The following is a 21938-nucleotide window of genomic DNA, read 5'->3' on the forward strand; positions in this document are numbered from 1 at the left end:
TTATCAATGACAGTAGATTCACTAATTAGATCTATTGTGTCCCATGTTAATGCCACAGTGTCAGAGTTATTTTTATGAATATGTTTCGCTTCATGATAGCTCTTTCAGTAGGAACTTATGCATTAGGCAAGCAGCTGTAAAATCCCAGCCCAAGAAAGAAAATTAGTGATGAAAAGTATAGTCTCATCAACCTTTCAAACAAGGGGTGGATACAGACAACCATTTATGGTCTGCCTCAAATCACCTGGTAAGCTGGTTACCTGAGTCCAGACAAGTGGCCATTTTACTACACATCTGCACCTGATGTGGGGTAGAAGCCCCTGGGTAATTTGTTCATTCTCTATGCCATTCTTCTGAGTGGAATGGGGAACATGTGACAGACCAGACCAGACCAATGCTGATATTTAAATGTTTGTTTAAATAGGGGGAGGGGTATATGATTCATTTTTGAGACTATAGTTCATTTGTTAGACTGTGGGGACAGACAAGTTGGTTTTTGGTTCATTTGTGAATCCGAAAAACAATAAACTGGCTTATGATGCATTTGCACAACATTATGTCTTTAAAAAACCAATAGCAATGGTGAATGGCTGGCTGGCCAACTTTTATATTTCTAAAAGCTCCTCTACACAATGTTGGCCCCTCATTCAGTGATTCCTTGGTTCTACCCCTGCTGAACTGCTTCCCATTCCACCTGTGGGCTATGAGCCACCACTGGCATTGGACCTTTATAATTCTTATAAAGAGTATAAAGAAGGAAGCATATAACTTTCTCTCTTGCCAGCTCTTTAATTTCCAGTACATCTCTCCTCCCTTTCCCTTCAAAGCTGGAGCAATCCACCATGCAACCTCCTTGGTAGCATTATGAGCTTTATCACACCAGCGTTATACTGTGCAATCACTGCGAATTGCGTGAAAAGGACTCCGAAGTTTTCCAGCTTATAATCTGCTTTGACTGTGAAGTACTCCCATGCATCCTGCTTTAATTGTGCTATAAAGGGGTGTTAGCATAGGTGCCTCCATTTTCTAAAGGAAGCTGTGAAGTAGCCATTATACAGCAGGCAAAATGTCATGTATGTGAGAATGTCTCCTTGGATGTCTCCTTGTGTCTGTCTTATCTAATGAAAACATAGCCTCGGCTCCAGTGCTCCTGTGTCAAAGTTAACTTACTGTAACTTACTGTAAGGCAAAGGGATTGTTTAGCAAAAGATAAAAAGGCTCTAGTGTTACGTTCTGATTGGTTTATGCTGCAACAGGGCCCTGCCCTTTGCAGGCTTGAAATGCTGTGCTGAATTCCCAATGTCTTTGTCTGACTGCTCCCTTTGAAGAGACCAGACCTTGATTACTAATCAATAAAGCGCTTTTGAACCCTCTGTCGATGGAAGTGTGGAGTCGTGCTTAGGGGCTGTTTGGATCTCGTCCCTAGGGCAAGAACTTGTATAACGGGGGGGGGGGGGAACACACCCTATTTTGCTACTACTTTTGGAGATAATCATTTGTTGTTTTCCGAGCAGCCACTGGGGGCGCAGGAGCAGGATTTGATAGGTTTAAAGAAAAATTAAACAAATGCTTACATCTGTGTAAGCTTTAAAGATAAAGACATCAAAATTGGCACAGTAATAGATATGAAGGAGAGCTTTAAGCATACCAAATTTGAACTGGATCGGGTCATCCGTTGATTTTTTATGGTTTTTTTTTTTACATTTCCCCCTTTAAACCCTTTGCAAAGGATCTTAGGAGCGCTGCCGCCTGGGGTGTGATTTCGCAGCAGCAACAACAACAACAACAGCTTAGCACTGTAAGGGATAATTTGAGGGAAACAGGTACGTGGGATGAAGCTTTACTTCTCACCCCCTCCAAGTCCCAGGACAGACTTCAGTAGTTAACAATTAACTTTCCTTTTTGTTATACTTCCTCAATAAATCGTCTCATCCAGACTTCAACCCAAAGTTACTAATTATGTGCTCCTGTGTGTTTGAGTAAACATGCTAGCTTCCGAGGCAGCTCTACCAGACAGACAGCAGCCTGTCCTCTGAAAAAATAGAGCTGGGGGGGGGGCTATTTCCCATAGCACATTTCAGTTAAATTTCCCAGTCATTCCTGTTCTAGAGGGACTTTTGCTTTTGATATAGACTTTAGATACAAATTCCAGGATCAATTTTTTTTTGCCACCATGGATCAGTCAAGGTGTCTCTCAGCCTCTTCCCAGATAGAGACAGGCTGCATGTGCTAAATTTTATTATTTATTTATTTATTACATTTCTATACTACCCAATAGCCGGAGCTCTCTGGGTGGTTCACAAAAATTAAAACCATTCAAAGTATAAAACAACAGTATAAAACCATAATATAAAATGCAATATAAAAGTTCAACCAGATAAAAACAGCAGCAATGCAAAATTACGAATTTAAAACACCAAGTTAAAATTTATTTATAGACTGTTAAAATGCTGGGAGAATAAAAAGGTCTTCACCTGGCGTCTAAAAGCATATAATGTAGGTGCCAAGTGAACCTCCTTAGGGAGCTCATTCCACAGCCGGGGTGCCACAGCAGAGAAGGCCATCCTCCTGGTAGCCACCTGCCTCACTTCCTTTGGCAGTGAGATGCATTCTAATGATTAGAATGCATCTTTGGGGAGATGAACTAGTAAGGAAAACCATAAAAATGATATTGTTGAAAGTTCGTTGTCCCTCTCCATTTCCACAATCTCTGCATTTTTAAAATCATTCTTGCGTTTCTGGGTTATAAGAAACTCACAACTACAGCAGTCATCTTTGTCGCTATGTCGCACCATACCACAACGCAAGGCATCAACATCATTGGGGAGCTGCCTATTCTGCATCATGGAGTCTGCACAGGATATGAAAGAAATGTCCGTAAATGTGACCCTGGAAAAGCAAAATGTTTAGAAGCAACTCACAAAACCGTGCTGGCTGTTCCAGAATTCCAGAGAGCACAGCATTAATTACTAAAATGTTCCAATGGTCAATTTCATATCCTTCCATAATTGCGTGCATATAATATCAAACTAACTGTTTGGCCCTGTTTCACTGGATAGAATTCAAAATGGAGGTGTGGCAAGCTGGAGCTGCCAGAGAGCATTTATGCATGAATACTGCATCAGTGCTTCATGATTACAGGGCTTTTTCAGCCAACACCTACTGTGTCCACTGTAAGGCTATATTTAGTTCTGGACCATCTGCCATAACTTTAATTTGCCCTCTATTGCTGGAAGGGAACTCTGTCATCCATTCACTTTTGGGAGAGGGGGGGAGTCCATTGTCCAAGCCAGAATATGAAACATGGATGAGCAGCAGGTAAATATTTTCACTTTTCCCCTAATGATCTGTTGACGTATGGTCCAAAAGTCACATCTGAGAGATCTCTCTCATGGAAGCCAGCGCAATATTTGCAAGTTCAAGCAATTTTTTTTAACAACGTCAACACTACTTAAACCAACTCAACACAGGATCTTCAAGCTCAAGCTGTGCTCATTCCATAATCCTCCACAGTTGTTGGTTTTATATAACAGTTCTGGGCCCAGCTTGGGCAATTTTGTTTATCTACCGCTTGCACACACTGTCAATAATGTTTCCTTCCCGTCATTATTGTGATCATTACCTCTAAATGCTCTTTGTGTTGTTGGGCTGCTATTCAGAAAATAATAATAATGTGCATCAAAACAGCTTCACCCACCTGTGTAGATCGTTGTATTATCAAAACAATGGAAAGAATGGGGAGCAGAAATTACTGTCTTCATGCAGTAACTCCATTACATTGTATTAGCCAAAGCCACAGTATCAGCTGCATTGCCAGTGGTGATGCACAAAACCATTTGGGGACGCAATAATGTGACAAGATATGACATGTAGGAGACATAATTGGGGATGACTCTCCTGCCACCTTAAAGGTATTTTTAGCCAGAGTCTTGCCATTTACACTAGCATGAACACATGTTCCAGATGTGTGGCTATAACCCAGTCTTGCACAACTTGGGACACCCCAAACTGAACACACATCACTAGCCATGTGTGGCTTCATAAACCTGTTGTTGTTTTGCTGTCTGACTCCAACTGCAAAATGGAGGAGGGGCCGTCAAACTCCTCAGTGGCCAAATTATGTAGCTGTCAGACTGCAACATTTGGAGCATCATTAGACGAGCATTTTATTGCACACTCATTACTGTCCACTCAGGGTTTTTCTCAGGCCCTGTTGTCAATGCCATCCACCTCCCATGCATCTCCAGCTCCTTCTGGCCTTGTTCCCATCATATAATAAGACCCTGGTAAGTCCGACTTATTTTTAGAAGCGAAACATGCCTCAATCTCCTGCTGTGTGCAGGAAAAGCGGCATGATAAAAATGCCCATTGAATGAGCCATGTGGTCTTTGTTTACTTCTTCTTTCTTCTCCGTGAGAAACAGGAAGTATTGTGAGACAGAAGGGGGAAAACAACAGTAGGGAACTGTCTGATGAAGCCCTTGGTTTAGTGAACCACCAAGTTTTGCAGGCCTGTAATAAACGATTACCATGGAAGTGGAAGCAGCTCTCAGAATAAATGTGCTTCTCAAAAGGATACTGCTGTAGCTGTCTTAACGTAAGCTAGTCTTTCTGGACCGAACCAGTATTAAAACCTATTGCTCCTATTGGACCCTGACACTGTTGGACCTAAATTTGGGGAGCATATGACCAAGACGCTCTAATTCTTCTTTTTCACTTAGATTTCTTATTTAACCCTCTGGGGGAACACTGGGAGTAATTAGGGCTCACCAGGAGGAACAATGGGCTTCTTTTGCCAGTTTGCATGCTTTGATGTATTACTTTCCTGCTAGGGAATATTGGAAGAGAACAAGCCTGAGGTAATCCATCCTTTTACAATTAGGATCTCCTATTTCTGTTGGGGGAAACAATAAAGGCGGGTTGCAAATGGGGAAAAAAGGGCTTCTCTGACTCATACTCCCCAAAGGGAACAACATGGTTAGTAACTGGAGAGAGAGAAACTGCCACATGTCAGATGAGTGGATTGTTTATTTGTTTCCAGTCCAATAATAATAATAATAATAATAATAATAATAATAATAATAATAACTTCCCACCAATACTGGGACGCAAGGTGGGACTCAAATATCAGTGGCCATTGGGAAAGATGAATGCAAAACATTGAAATTAAAGGGAGTTGAATCAAACAGACACCAAAGAACCCAGAGTGTGAAGTATTCATCTCAAGCATCAGGTGGGCCTTTATAATTAATAGAGATGAGCATTCTCAAAACCAGGATCATTTCAGAACTCCTTCCAGCTTAATCGGTTCAGCCAGGAGGAATCAAGACTACATGGCCCAGCATTCCTAACAGCATCACGGAGGCTTCCAAGCATGTTATTCTCTCTCAGGGGGGGCAGGGCGGAATTAAATGACAATTTGTCACAGAATCCCAAAACAACTTTGGAAGGGAATACTCCCAAGGAAAACAGTCTCTCTCTCCACCCCCCCACAACATGTCACTGAAGTTGATTGGTGGAAGATTCAGGACAGATGAAAGGAAGGATTTCCTCACACTGTGTATAGTTAAACTATGGAATTTGGTCCCATAAGAAATAGTGATGGCCGTCAGTTCGGATGGCTTTAAAAGGAGGTTAGACAAATTCTTGGAGAAAAAAAGCTATCAATGGCTGCTGGTCCTGATGTCTATGTGCTACTTCCAGCATCAGAGGCAGTATGCCTATATACACCAGTTGTGGGGGAACATGGGCAGGATGGTGCTATTGCATTCATACCCTGCTTGTGGGCTCTGGGTTGTCAGTTGGTTGGCCACTGTGTGAACAGAATGCTGGACTAGATAGACCCTTGGTCTGACCTAGCATGGCTCTTCTTATATCCAAATTAAAACAAATTGGTAGCATGCTTGAATATTGTGAGGGAGAAACCCATCCTTCTCTTCATCTATTTACTCTCTACTCCAAGTCTTCATCCTCATGCTAGCAGTTATGCATCACAAAACGACAACATCCAAGTGTGCTAAAAGTTCAACGCACAGACTACAGAAACCAAAGTACAACTTTCAGAGGGCAATAATGTCTATGTGCAAGGTCGCATTAACTTGTGTATACCAATAACTCACTGGAAAAAAGACACAGAACTTTGTCTGAATGTTCATAGAGAAAGCTTGGAAAGAATGAGCCAATAATGAATCACATAGTGAGGGTTTTTTTCCTCCCCCCCCCCCAAGACTAACTTATGTTAAGAAGAATATTTCACTCTTTTGTAAATTGAAGGCCTTAGCTAGACCTAAGGTTTATCCTGGGATCATCCCAGGGTCGTCCCTGCCTGCTCCCGGGATATCCTGTGTTTCATTTACATGAACAGGGATGACCCTGGGACAATCCTGGGATAAACCTTAGGTCTAGCTAAGGCCAAAGAGCATTAAGCATTTTACAGCATCATGAATATGCAGCTCTTGTTGAATCTTGAATCTTGTTCTACATATTGTTCTCCATCATCATCATCATCATCATCATCATCATCATCATCATCATCATCATCATCATTTTTTGAAAAAAACTAAAGGACTGTTACAGATATTATCCAGGAACCATAGAGTTATTTTAGCAATCCTTCAAATCCTCAGCATGCTCAGTGGAGTGGGGGTTCCACCCCCACTTTCCTTTTAAAAACAGACATGCATGTTGATCACAGACTACTTTTGAAAATCCTCTTTTTCAAAAATAATTTGTCAGGTGTCATCCTGGGGGCAGAAAAACAAACCTAAAGCCCTTCATCTCACAGAGCTACTTGTACAATTATTTGGATTCTGGGCATGTGTTATGTTTAAGGGTGAAAATAGCTCTTCACTGGTCCAAGCTATGGGAATTTATGCCACTTTAGGAGAAGGCTGAAATAAATAAGTCATACATTTGAATATGAGGGCAAGAGGGAAACACATTCTGCCAAAGATTGTGAAGAGGTTTTGGGCTTGTAAAATGAGTTATTGATATGGGGGATCTAGAGAGATGCTGCTGCTGACAAATACTGTTTCCCATTTGCTTAATATGGGACAAGGCTGGTGTTTAATTGGTTAGCTCAAAAAGGGGATCCCTTCACCAGCCTGTCCTGGTGGGAGGGGAAGCTGACCTTGTGGCGAGGATGAAGTAGCAGGCTGCAGTGGCACCTTTTTGGACAGAAGAAGCTTGTCCAAGCCTTTCCCTTCTTCCACTGGGAAATTTAATTGGTCAGTATTGAAGCACAAGCTTTGCATGCAGAAGGTTCCAGGTTCAATTACTGGCATCTCCAGGTAGTGCTGGTAAACACTGTCTGAAGAGCCACTGTCTGAAGTGCCACTAGACAGTGCAGAGGTCCATGGACCAATGACTTCCTCTCTTTCTATGTTATTTGAAAGCTCCAGAACATGCTTGCAGTGTATTAAACACTGCAAGGGCCTTCTTCTGCCTAAGATCATGGGGGTTGAACTACAACTCCCATTATCCCATCACTGCCATTTCCCACTGCAGATCATGAGAGATGCAGTTCAGTCTGCACAATCACAGGCAGATGATCTTGCAACACCTCTATGCATCTTCTATGGCTTTCAACAAATGAAGTCTCAACGGAATCTTTCCACTTCTAGGACCTAGATGAGCTGGCAGTGAGTTAGACAAGAACTGGGGTGTGGGCTGCATACCATGAAATCAAGGACAGATGTTTACTTGTTTACTTACGACACCCCATAACAAGCCATTCCTTACAAAAGGCAACAAAACTCTCCAGTTCTCTATCCCAGTAGACACCTGACACTTGAAATGTCCATTGCTGAAATTTCCTACAGCTTATGCAGAACTGGAGGACTGGCAATAAACAGAAGAACATGTTGAGTGGTAAGCCTTCTCTTGTATATTGGGTGGAATGTGAAACGAGATGAATGGGTGAAAGCAGAAGGTTCAACAATGTCAAGAATTGAATGAATGAAGACCAAAACTAAGTTATTGGAATGGGAAATATAATAAACATTCAATGATAAAAAAAAAAAATCCTGCTGGTTTAAAAGACCAAAGTCAAAACTATCTCATAGTGGCTCAAAGTCCAAAATGCCATGAAATGGGAAGGTAAGGATGATGCCTTAACAGGCTTACCCTGGGATCATTGATGACGTTATGCAATGGCACAAAATTATGCTTGCTCACAACTTCCTTCCATACACCCACACTTTTCATTGGTCTTTCAGGCCCAAATCCAGGTGGGGAGGATGCAGTGCCTGGGACCAGCAAAGATATCTTGGTCCTGTATTGCCTTATGAAACATTTAGAAAAGGAAGGAACCTCTCGTGCAAGCACTGAGTCATTACTGACTCTTGGAGGGACGCCAGCTTTCGCTGACGTTTTCTTGGCAGGCCTTACAGCGGGGTGGTTTGCCATTGCCTTCCCCGGTCGTTATTACCTTTCCCCCAGCTAACTCAGTACTCATTTTACTGACCTTGGGAGGATGGAAGGCTGAGTCAACCCGAGCAGGCTGCCTGAAACCAGTTTCTGCTGGGATCGAACTCAGGCCGTGGGAAGAGTTTCAGCTGCAGAAACTGCTGCTTCACCGCTCTGCGCCACACGAGGCTCTTTTATGAAACATTTAAGCGTTACTGTATTGCTAGGTAAATTCTCCTCTGAGTTGATCCATGTTTATTTGTTGCTTTCATCAGTAGCTGGCAGGATGGGTTGAACAGTAAGTGAGAGCGCTCTTGTAGCACTTCCTCAACATCCTTACTGGTTTTGTTGTTGTTGCCCTACAATAAGTTCGAATTACATGAGAATTCAAGTTTTGTATTCTGGATTTTGAAGTGCACCATGATGAATGAGTAAAAAAAAAATAAAAAAAATTCAACACCACACTGAGATTTCCATCGGCAGGCATGTTAGTGTTGCTCTGGAATCTGAGATACTCGTTTGGGATAGAATGGGTTAGCAGTCTGAAAGAAAAATATTCATTCTCTGCCACATTGAGATTGCCTCCAGCATGCATATTACAATATATGGTTGTTTTGCATCTAGAGATGCCTGGTGAGGATAAAACAATTTTGGTGTTATCTATTGCAGCTGAAAAGAAATGATGAGAGCAAGGGTTAAGAACTCTCTTCCGGCACTCTACTTGTTGTGAGGATGCAATTTGAAGCAAATATCTCTTCAGAAAAGATGTGAGGGCTCTGGTTTGTGACCTCAATTGTCTAACTTCAGTCTGTAAAAATAATAATATAAAATAACTGGGTGAGCCTTCTGTTAATAGATTTGATGGTCGAGTGTGGCACGCATATAGACTAACTGTTTTAGTTGTGCAGATATTTTAACAAATTAGCACGACCTTTCATGGGTTACAACCCACTTCATCAGATACTTCAAGAGGAACTGGAGCTTTGAGTCTGAAAGGACAGTTAAATATGGAGATCTGCAACAAGCATTCCATCCACTTGAAGAGACAGTTACAAACCACAAACCACACTAAGGCCTCAGCTAGACCTACCAGTCTAGCGCGACGGAGGGGTGAAGATCTCGTGATATTTTTATCACGAAATCTCCCCCTCTGTTTACATGCGGCGCACGACGACCTCAGAGGGAGAGGTCGTCGCACCTGCCATTTTGTGTGTGTTTTTCCTTAAAGGAGACGAGCGCTCGTACGTAAAAGGTAAGTGTTTGTTTGGTTTTTTACACTTTCCCCCACTCTCCCCACCCTACCCCCGATGGGCACGGGTCCCGGCTCTTCACGAGTAACCACGAGGAGCCGGGACAAACTACAATGCCAGCCCACACATTCCGCTGTCTCGGGATCAGCCCGAGACTGTGGAAAAAGCGGGCCTAAAGTGTAGGGCAAGATCCTGGGGCAAGGAAGGGATCATACCTCCCTGATCCCGGGATCCCCTGTGCATCATGTGGATGCATAGGGACGATCCCGGGGATAGCCCCAGGATAAAGCTCTGACTAGCTATAGCCTAAGAGTCTTTATAATGTGCATAAAAACCATAATTGCTGTTGAGTCCCCGATTAACACAATCAGATTTCTTTATCGTCTCTTCGAGAAAAGACCTGGTTGGCTTTGTGATTTACTGGTAAATTCTAGCATTTTCTGACATTTCCCTCTGGGCCATTTAAAATCTTAAGAATGAATAGCAAGTGCCATCATTCACTAAATTCTAGCACTTCGGTCAGGGGCAAAATACTGGTGGAACTACTTCCATAAGCCTATGTGGACTTCAGAATCTAAAGCAATACTCTTCCCTTGAATTGGCATAGCAAACTGCCTTTGAAAGTGAAGGGAATTTCAAAAGTAGTTTGTGATAAACATATTGATTGGCCAGATCTGCATCTTTTGTCATATTATAATCCCATCATGGTGAGACGATACCCATCTTGTGCATTTATACCTCATAGTGTTGCCCCTCAACCAGGGGTTAAAGGCTCACTACCCTGGTGTGTTAGTAGCTAATCAAACACACGAGTATGGAGAATTCACTTAATCCATTTACTTCCAATACTGCAGTATGGAGGTGCTCTCCTGTTCTACAAAATGGAGGCACCAAGAACAAAGGAATCTCACAGTATATACACGCCCTGACTACAAGAGAGTGTTAGTCTCTTTCTAACCCTTCTATTGGTCAGTTCTGGATTAGCATTTTAAGTTACACTTAATTTTCAAGTTAAAGTGCACAATCTCAATGAGTCATAGGTTACATTCGATGCTCTATTGGTTGAAAGTTTTTCTCTTTATCAGAGAAGTAATCTTTTAACCCTTGGCACATTACATTCATCAGAGAGATGAACGCTCTCCCTGGTTCTATTGATAGGACATACAATGATATTTTTATTATTTATTTATTTATTTATTACATTTCTATACCGCCCAATAGCCGGAGCTCTCTGGGCAGTTCACAAAAAAGAATTTCTGTGGTATTTTGGATAATGTGGGACAAAAAGCAGGAAACAACACTATGAAAGAGGCAAATGGATTGTAGAATGTGCCCCAACAGTCACCAGTGCACTTAATACCAGTAAAAAGTAGTAGTGTATATCTAGCCATGGTCACCTCTTCAAACAGAAAAAGGAAATGAAAAACCCCACTGGAAAAAGAATACTAGCAGAGGCCTAAGTATCCTTTTCAATCCCTTTATAGATGTAGGCATGGAAGTGAATTTTGACTTCAGCTAACACAGCTACACAAGGGGAATTGTCCAGAAGTTGCTACTATTGTGACACTGCAGATGTAGACATAATGGACTGCATAAGAAAATGGCTTTTATTCATTCACATAGTTGACACATGAAAGATAGAGAAATAAAGATATTGTTAGTGCATATGGCTGGAACAATAGCTGGTTCCTTACAACAAATATTACAACCATTTAAAATGCTGTCAGATGCAGTAGGCTACCGTCACATGCATGGATAGTTTTGTTGAGCAGTTTTGGCATAAATTGATTTGTACACACAAACTTATAGCAGCTCTTTCAAATAATATAGAAAATATAACCTATACATATAATGCTAATAAGAAATCCAAACAAGTCAGCACTGCCCCTAATTTACTCAATTTGTCCGTTCTTAACTGGGGTTTTTTTAATGTGTGCAGTAGTAAGTATTAGTTCCTGTTACTTAAGTAAAAATTATATAAAAGTTCAAAGTCTTTGATGCCAGCAGAGGTCTGACTCATATTATCACTACAGTGTGAGTGCTGCTTCTGTGTAGTCCTCCAAACCCATGCTGTTTCCCTAAGCTCTGTAAAGAAGAACTACATCATTCATGATGCCTCATGGCTTTGTTTAAAGCTATTAACTGGCGGCCCCCAGGCTTCAGCAAATGATACATGAATCAGGCTACAATTGTGACTAAATCTCAGTCAAAGACACCATTAAAAATAACCACCTGGGGTTGGCCTGCCTTTAGGTAGGATTAAGTCTGGGTGAATCATTGGACTGAATCTCTCCAGTGCAGTGCCCCAGAAAAAAACAAGAGTTCTCATCACAGTTTAGGCAACCAAAAATCTGTAGGTTGTTTGGGTCCTCTGAGGCATTTCTGCCAGAGAAACTATTCTCCCCTTTTCTCTAGAAATGACTTGGAGCCATGGACAAGTCACCCTACAGTGGAAGCACAGGGCTATGTGGACCAGAAGAAAAGTCTTAGCAAGCGGATTACAAGCCTGTAGACCTTAATCTACATGTTACACGAGCATACCACTGGCTATGCTTCCAGCCATCCATTTAAAACACACACACCTCATTCTCTGTTCTTACAGGGGTTGATCGGGTCACCATCCACTTAGCTTCAGCATCAGATACTACCAGGTCATCCAGCTATGTTTATTAAGCTTCCCTCTGTGATGAGCACTTCATAGGCACCCACATCATTTTTCAAAATGGCTTGACTTTCTAATTGGATCTTATGAAGTCTTCCAATCGGACGACAAGCAGGGCTTTTATGAACGTGATGTTTCAGCGTGTTGTTTTCCAAACCTAGGCAACAATATTGAGAAGGTTCCCATTCTTTTCTCCTTCAAACTAAGAGTCTTTAGGACAGAGATCCATCCGCTGCCTTTCTGTTGGTGATCCTGATACCTGTCCTGAATTTTTCAATATGGAGGGCTACAAATCCAAAAAAATCATGGATTTCAAAGACCAGGATTTAAAATTTGTTGGGAAAACTATAAAGAACCAAAGGACTCAATGAAAATACAGATGAGATTACCGTTGGTCAATGTTGACATGAGTTGCTTTAGCAAGCAGTAAACTTTCTGAGCATCCTCTTTGAATTCTAGCTTTACTATACTAGAAATGTGATTTGCATGAACCTTCCTTCGACTATCAACTTAAATGCAAAGTATCAGACATGTATGGCCTTGGGATATAAAAATCACGACTGCTATGGATTATGTTTAAGAATTAGTCACTGCCCCACAGTGACTGTTTGAAATCAGGATAGGAAAACAAGTTGATGTTAAACATCTCTCTCTAGATTCTTCCTTGCACTGAACAACATCATGGCATATTTGCTTGGATTTTATTGTATTTTTTGTTAATTTTAATTCCAGGACCAGAATAACTCTTTTGCAATATTACACAGCTTTTCTGAATCATTCCTATAATTTCAGTGAAGCAGTTGTTCCATTAACACCAGTTGACCATTCAGCCAGTTCTCATAAAGGTCCAGGCATAATATTTTCACTAAATTTCAAAACAGTTATTTGTATAAAAAAAAGTCTTTTCATCAATGATCTGTGTGGTGCATCAAAGCTGTGTTTCTTCTCTGGTGTCTTGCCCAATGGCATTGCAGAAGCTGTTTTTCCGGCTAGATGTGGTGTTTGGAACATATGATAATGGATCTGGGCGGATCAAGTATCTAAAAGAAAAATTACAAGGGGAAAAAAAACCCCACATGAATTTACATTGATTCTGCATCCAAACCAGTAACCATACAACTGATATTTAAAATGGATTTCACTCTGGACCAATGAAAAATTGGTTCTTGTGGCAGATACCACCTACAATATAAAACATAAAACATTTTTAAAACTATTTTAAAGCAAAATCGATTAAACAGAAGCCAGAGATCCAACAAATAGAAGCCAACTCACAGCCCTAACGCCCTCTTAAACTAGGGCCGTAGCTAGACCTAAAGTTTATCCCAGGACTGTCCTGGGGTCAAACCTGTTCATCTAAGTGCTACACAGTGCTCAGGCAGGGACGAACCTGGGATGATCTTGGGATAAACCTTAGGTCTAGCTACGGCCTAGGTCTCCACCAACCTTCAGAAGGCTCCCAATAAGCTTTCTTTGAGAAAGACATGAATATATGCCTTCCACCACATAACTCTTCCTTGGATTGGCTCCATCCCACATTCTACTCTGCCACCCTTCGAGGTTATAGTGGAGAATTTATCAAATTAATGCTGGGAGTGATGCATGCAGAGTGTGCCATAGTTTTCAGTTTGCATCTCTTGCCTCCTCACCACCGCCCCAGTACAGACCTCCAATGTGCATGAGCGCATACACACTGCACAAAAAGGAATCTTGATGCAATGATATGATTGCATTGAGATTCTATTTGGGCAATGATTAATGAATACATATATGTGTTCATGAACATTAGGAGTCTATCAGAAGAAGAAAAAGACACAAGCTGAAAAGTGTGGCAAAATGTGTATGTGCAACAGTGTTAATGAAGTATAAAAATCAAACAAGATCCGGTAATTTGGAACTCCAGGCATTTAGGAGACATTTGAATGGAAAGAGTTTTCTAATTATCCCTGTTTGAGGGAAGGACACAATGTTTGGGTTCAGACAACACAATGAGCCATGGTGCCTGCAGCCTCCAGGTCATGACATATGAACCTGGCAAGCACGGGTTATGTGAGGGATAAGCAACCTAAAAAAGACCATTGCATAACCTGTGCTCAGTGGATCTGCACAGCACAACAACCCTCAAGGAGGGGTTGCATATTCAAAATAGTGGCTGCATGTACCATGCATGTGTCATGGAAAGAGTCCCATAAAGTCATGTAGAGCTTCAGCTCTTGGGCAGTATGGAAATATAATAAATAAATAGAAGCCATGGAGGAAAAGCATGAATGATCACACTTTCCCCATTTTGCCCACATACAGGCAGTTTTACATAAACATATGACTCAGGCCAGAAATGTCCTGGCTAACACAATTTGGATTCTTTGGAAAGCATCATTCTTGAAGGAGGCAGGGGGAAGAGGACAAAAATAGAAGCAACCAACAGAGAAAATTCATAAGGTGTGAACCAAAATGTTCCTCCTCAACTTCAGCATCCTGTTTGCAGAATGTAAAGTTGGTTAGGCAGTTTGGTAATTTTGAGGAGGAGTGAATATGGGCAAAGTGTTACTTATTTCTGGTACTGATCATGCTGAAAAAGATTGCCCGGAAGTACCTTTTCATTTTACTCACAAGACAGTGGGCCTGTTCAGAAGACACCTTAAGCCATGGCTTTAACCGCAGCGAATAAGGCTTTTGCTTTATTCACCATGGTTAAAGCCATGGTTTAAGGTGTCTTCTGAACACGTCCCAGCTTTCTGGCTTAACCACCATGGTTAAAGACATGGTTTAAGGTGTCTTCAGAACTGGGCCATTGTGGTTTGGCTTATGACAATGCCATGTATCCAATGGGTTGTGGGTAATAAACTTGGAAAAACGGAAATGCTGCCCAGCAGCAGTGCGTGTGATTGCTGAAACCACCGGGACCACACCAACAGGCAGCACTGACAAAGGGTCTGAGTGATATGAAAGCTTTCACTCTCCTGAATCCTCTCTTTTTAAGCTGACAATGTTCAAAACAAAACCTCCAGCTCAGTCTTAAAAATTAACAATCTCTGCTATATAAAAGTGCAAACCAGAAGTTTGGCAAATCTTATCTTTCATGGTCTTAACTTACACAACATCATTCAGCTCAAGTCGTGTGTCTGGCGAAGGATTGATCAGGATGTAAGAAAGAGTGTTATGATGATCATTCATTTCATCTACAGGACAGAGACAGAGAGAATGAATGAATGAGTGAATGAATAAAGGATGTATTGAACCACTGAACATTGGACATGCCCTGACTTATGGTAGATCAACCTAAAATCAACACTATACATTTACTTTATTTTTCTTTAAAGGAGATGGAAAAATAAGAGAACAGGGTGAGGTAAGAGAAAGACAAATATATGATTAAAAAAATGAAAATTGGGTCCCACATCATAACATGTTGTGGGTTGGGCCTAAAGGTAAACCCTGGTTTGAAACGTTTGGAGACTAGTTCATTTGATTATTCATAGGCAAATTGAAAGAATGATACCTTTTGATAAATCTATCTTTAAGTAATTGTTTTTGGTCCTATTACACTTGTTAAAACACCATTAAGGCTGTCTTTGTAAGGGAAACAGTACACCTGTAAAGAAGCCAAACAATTATTTCTAGGACTACTATCTTTTTTTATTATTGAAAATATTTGACAGGCCTTCCTTATATTACCAAAATAAAGTCCCATGCTCCCTCTGGATCCATTACACCTGAGAAGCTTGAGCTATCTTTAGAATCTACTTATATTGCTTCTCTAAGCAAAAGATTGAACATGAGAAAAACAGCTTTACTGTAGGTGTTTTTAGGAGAGAGAGAAATAGTTGGCACTCACTAAAATGAGTGCTCCAAATGACAGCCCAGATAGATGCGATGGCCAGGAGTGCCTACTATCAGCTTCGGCTGATACGCCAGCTGCGCCCCTTCCTAGAGTTAGAAGACCTAAAGCTGGTAGTGCACGCGCTGGTAACTTCAAGGCTCAACTTCTGCAATGTGCTCTACAAAGGGCTACCTTTGTGCCTAGTCTGGAAACTTCAACTAGTTCAGAATATGGCAGCCAGGCTGGTCACCGGTACACCTAGGTGTGACCATATCAACCCAGTTTTAAAATCTCTTCACTGGCTTCCAATTAGTTTCCGAGCAAAGTATAAAATGTTGGTTATTACCTTTAAAGCCCTACATGGTTTGGGTCCAGGCTACCTGCGGGATTGCCTTCTCCCGTACAATCCACCCCGCACACTCAGGTCCTCTGGGAAGAATCCACTTCAGCTAGTAAAAACTAGATTGACAACTGTTACCCAGAGGACCTTCTCTTCCGCTGCTCCCAGACTGTGGAATGGCCTGCCAGAGGAGTCTCGTCAACTTAACAGTCTACTAGCATTCAAGAAAGCTATAAAGACTGAACTCTTCCAGCAGGCCTATCCAGTGGAATTTTAAGATGTTTTTAGAATGTTTTTAGGATGTTTTTTAGGATGTTTTTAACAATGTATATTATGTTTTAATTCAGTTTTATGTATTTTATCATTTATTGTTGTTCCCCGCCTCAATCAGAATGGAGAGGTGGGTAAGAATTATTATTATTATTATTATTATTATTATTATTATTATTATTATTATTAAAATTAAATCTCTTTCATCAAAACACTATTTTCTTTCGCTGCCTATGAACACTCTAATAAAGCAATTTCCCAATAAAGTCTTCTTAGTGGAGATTCATTACTGCTCAGAAACCACTCTCAACTATTAATAGTTAATAAACTTGTATTATGGTTTCTTGCAAAGTAGCTATGACATAACTGTGAAGGCACTTCTGCACCTTGAAAGATGCAGCAAGCGCCCCTTAGATCCCTACATTGTGACAACTGTTCATTGTCCTCTGCTTCCTGTTGTTTAAGTTACAAACCCAAAAGAGGAGTTTTCAAGGAACTTTGACCACTCTAGGGCAGGATCTACACTACTGGTTTAAAACGGTTTATAACAGTAGTGACAACTGTTGGGGCCCAGGACACGCTCCGTATACCGTTTTCAAACTGTTTTCATAATGTCATATCCTGCTTGGTGTAGATCAGGCCCTAGGCCAAACTCTACTTCACAAAATATAATATCTTTACAGAACAATGTCCTACCATAGCCTGCTGTGGAAAGTCCCAAGTGTTTCATTCTGTTTTTCACCAGTTCAGCAAGTTCCTGTCTTTCTGACCTTCTATAAAGATTCATTCTCTGCTGACTTATTTTCTCTGCTGTTTTTGCTGAGTGCTTTGGAACTTTTCGGCTCAGCCGCCGTGCCCACTGCATACTTTTTCGTCGTAACAAAGGATGATCTGACTGATCACTGGATGTTGAGTTACGATGATTGTTACGGTAGTTAAATTGTTCTTTATTATCCTTGGTGTCCTCCCATTCTTCCACGCTGATAGAAATTTGAGACTTTAAAGAGAAAGCCATTGCAGAAATTAAATCCTTTGGGAAAAGCTTTTTCCTTCACCTAAATAAATCATCTTAACTCAGAGACTTTGTCTTATTCCCCCCCCCCCAAACACACCTCCACCCAATTATGCTACTTGGTACAGCCAATACAGCACCCATAGTATGAACCAAACAAAAGCTAGGCATTTCCTGGGGAGAAAATGCTATTAGACCACTGTAGATTGTATTTACTTTAGTGGTACAGAATCACTTAAAAACATATTGTGCAAAATGGATGGTACTAGTGAAAGAGTATTTTCCAAAAGAAAATGTTGGGAAGAATATAAGATAACTAAATCACATAAGGTTTACATAACCATTTAAATACATTTGCATAATTATTAATTTGGTTATATACATCCATGATACCACCTCACTTGTACTTTCCCCACCACAGATATTGTGCCTAGGTGTGTGTGTGTGTGTGTGTGTGTGAATCCGACTCATTGTGCACATTCAAATACCACTAGCAGAGCTCCACTCAGTCTTTTACTTGTGCTATTGGAGCACATGGCCCACTCATGAAAGAGGTTGTGCAACTTCTTTAGCTGGAGTCTCTCCTTGCGCATAATTTCTGCCAGTTCAGCAGCATTTACATTAATAGAATGACACAATTGGATACTTCCTATTTATGTTAACAACACCAGTGTTTGAGAATTAGCAGTCGAAGCAAAAGAATGACCTAAGTGTTGGAAGCGCTCAGCAACTGGAGAACATCCAGGTTCTTGAACCTGTTTAGGGAACAGATCTAGATTTAAGTTGGGGCTGGGTCATGTGGTCTTACCTAAAAAGCACATGACCAAAAGGAAGAGAACAACAACCTAATGCTACTGTGACACTAAAACTATACTACAGTAAGAAACAGAAGGCCAACACAGACTCCATAGGCTCATGGCTGCATTTTCACCCAAGGCTCAGAATGGCTAAACATAGGACATGGCTAGAAGCCACCATGCTGTCTAACAGCAACCAAATATATACTAGTTTTACACGTTCACTGTGACATATTCATATATAATACTAGTGATGGGCAATAGGCTAGGGCTATAGAACTGAAAATGTGTGTGGGGAGGGGGAGAAGAATTGCCCACCATACCACACCCTGCAGGCCCAATGACATCAGGGGTTTGATCCTGCCCCTTGACATCACATCAGGAGTGTGGCAATGCCCCCTTCTCTCTTTTTAAATTGTGCTGGAAAGAGGCACAGAACTGAGAACTATCTGAGATTGGAGTAGCAGTGGGCATTGGGATTTGCCCACATGGGGAAGAGTGCCCCCTCAACAAGCAGATGAGTCCCACCACCTCTCATTCCCTCTGCTTCCTCCAGTTTGATATCAGGGCAGTCGGGGCTGTGAATCAACCGTGCACAGGGAAGAGTATTTACTTCCCCTCCCCTGCCTGTGTGAGCAAGTCCCACCACCCAGGCCACCTGGCATCAGATTGGAGAGTAGCAGGGATGAGGGGCATTGAGACTGGCCTGCACAGGGAATAGTGGCCACTCTGCCCAACATGGGCTGCTCAGGCTCAGGCTGTGCAGTATCCCTGTTGCTTTCTCCAATCTCAAATTGGAGATAACAATGGAGATGCTTTCCAAGGGTATTCCTCAAGGGGGCAGGGCTTGGAGGTTAAGCTCCACCCCTTGGAGGAACCCCAAGAGGCGGCATAGGCTGAGTTTGGGTATCTCACAGGCCAGAGGTTCTGCACTCTCACAATAGGCATTTGCATGTTGTTTTCATTGATGGGGTGAATACTATTGGAATTCCCGGTCTCAGTGGGAGGCTGAGGGGCACCGAGGAGGGAGATTTTAACAAATTCCTATGCTTTCTAACCTCCTTCCCAAATAGGTGTGATGTTATATAGGATAAGGTAAAAATATGTAACTCAAGGACACACTTGGATTGGGAAGTTCAAACTTGTCACAACTTATGGCGATGCCAATATCTGTGGTTAGAAGCAAGTCTCTCCCCACCCCCACCCCAGATTGCATCTAAAAGGCAATGAGAACCAAACTAGATGCTACTGGTATCTCTTCATCCTGTCTTCTGTTTCTTGGTGATGTTAGAATACAACATAGTTTTTCAGAAGTGGTGTGTGTGTGCACACAGAATACAAAACACTGCAATTCTATGAAGCTACTAGAATGTTTCTTTTTGCAGATTTGCTATGTTCTGTCTTATGCACACTCACGACTACGCAATTACTAGACTGCTCTATTATTAACTCATGCCCAGGGCTATTAAGTAGCCATCCTTTTCTATTGTTTGCCTCATTATTGAATAACAGCTCAGGGATTTCACTCGTTCGGGCCAACACTCGCAAATGGAAACCCAAGGCAAATACTTACTTGTGAAGCCATTTCTCGAGACTGACACAAAGTAGGAAGTCAGGAGGAGGAAAGAAAACAAAACACACCATTCAAACAACCGTGCCCAAACAAGGAACACACAATTACAGTGATCACAACATTGGGGATGTACAAGTAAATGCACACAGTCAGAAGCTTGTTTAGTGTGAAATATACTCACACTTTTAATTAACAACCATTTGAACATTTGAATGATGGGGTACTGACACAAGCCATCATTTCCCATGTCGTAAAAATGGCCTTTGATCAGCCAATACCATTAAATAACTAACAGGTGTGTGTATGTGCATGAATGATATTCATTTTTTGAAATCATGAAGAGAAATTTTACATTGAGTACCATGCAATAATTCAGTGATATATATTGAAAGCCTTCTGTTTTAGTGCTGGGACTCACCTTTAATCTTAACCTGCAACATGACACCCACTTTTAATGTTTTTACAGTACGTATGCTTCTCTCTCTCCATCCTGTTTTTCTCTGTCTCTTTCTCACTCCTTTTCCTCTTCCTCCCTCTCTCTCTCTCTCTCTTCCTACCCCAACACCATTTAAAGAAAAATTAGGCAGCAAACAAAATAATGATGGTGCTGCCAGTACAGTTCACCTTGGACCAGCCCAAACCAAGGATATGTGAGACCCCACTAGCTCACCGTCAAAATCAATTTGGTTTTTCAAATGAACGCTAAATAAAAGTCAAGGTGTTCATTTTGTTCTGGTTTTTTGAGTGCTCAGTATGGACACATGAGAAGCCCAGTTGTTTTTTAACTGCCAGTCCTCACTTTGCTATTTGCTTCCTTTATTTTACCTTGGGGAAAGGAGTAACAAACAAGGGGGGCTCACTTCGATCCAGGAGAGGCCCTGCACTGAACCCAAGTTGAAGGATAATGGGCATTGTGGTTTCCAAAGTACACACCTCATGATTCCTGCCAGAATAATGATGCTCCGTGCATCATTTAGAACTAAAGAAAGGCTCTGTGTTGAAATGAGGCCTCTATTGTTTGTTCCTCAAGGTAAAGTGCTTTGTTTGGCTTCAAGAAGAGGGAAGGGATGCTTAAGAAGGCCAGGCAAGCCATGGAGGCAGGCTACAATCTCAGTTTGAATCAGGCCAGCTTGGAAGGAGATGGGCCTGAGGCAAATGAGGCCAAATATTTAGAATGGGAAGAAGTTCACATTTTGAGCTTCATCCAGTCAAAGTCTCTCAATATCCCTAGTCCAAGCAACCCAATATTAGGGTGACCATATTTGGGAAACCGAAAAAGAGGACACCTAGTGTGTGTGTGGGGAAGCAGCTTTCTGAGTCCTGCAGAAAGTACGTTATTCCCCCTCCACCTTAAAGAACCCGATTGGAGTAGAGGAGGGGAAAGGATTTCATTCTGCACCACCACCATCCACTCCAATTGGGGCCTTTTCTATAATGTCCACGAATGACCCACTTTCCCCTTTAAGACCTCAATTGGAGCTCGGGGTGGGGGGGAATGATGTACCTCAAGAAAGCATGTCATTCCCTCCTGCCATGCTAATGGCAGCCTTAAAGGGGAAGGTGTGTCATTCCAGGACATTATTGAAAATTATAGAAAATCCCCCCTGACACCATGGAAAGAACAAAAACCAGGACAAATCCGGGGAAATCCTGACAGTTGGTCACCCTACCCAATATCAAACACACTATGTGGTGTTTGTGGTCTGTAATTTGATTAGTCAGTCCTGTGGGTTGAAAGAGGATTGAGTTCACTCCCTTTAAAATAAAGACAAACTAAAAAAAAAACTTCCTCTCCACAATTGACATCTT

General features: G+C 41.6%; 1 protein-coding gene across 3 annotated transcripts in view; it reads right to left on the reverse strand.

The window, feature by feature from the left end:
• Positions 1-13245: 13245 nt before the first annotated feature.
• Positions 13246-21938, reverse strand: part of KCNT2 (potassium sodium-activated channel subfamily T member 2) — a 276721-nt gene continuing 268028 nt past the window's right edge. For 2 of the 3 annotated variants that reach the window (XM_063117311.1, XM_063117301.1), the window contains 3 exons: positions 17444-17744; positions 15412-15496; positions 13246-13357 (listed from right to left, as the gene is read on the reverse strand). In XM_063117311.1, coding sequence (XP_062973381.1) covers positions 13246-13357; positions 15412-15496; positions 17444-17744 — 498 coding nt within the window. Of the gene's footprint in view, positions 13358-15411; positions 15497-17443; positions 17745-20129; positions 20151-21938 lie in introns of all 3 variants that reach the window. The other variant, XM_063117320.1, reaches the window with a different exon arrangement.

Source organism: Elgaria multicarinata, chromosome 1, assembly GCF_023053635.1.
Source record: "Elgaria multicarinata webbii isolate HBS135686 ecotype San Diego chromosome 1, rElgMul1.1.pri, whole genome shotgun sequence".
Lineage (NCBI taxonomy): Eukaryota > Metazoa > Chordata > Lepidosauria > Squamata > Anguidae > Elgaria > Elgaria multicarinata.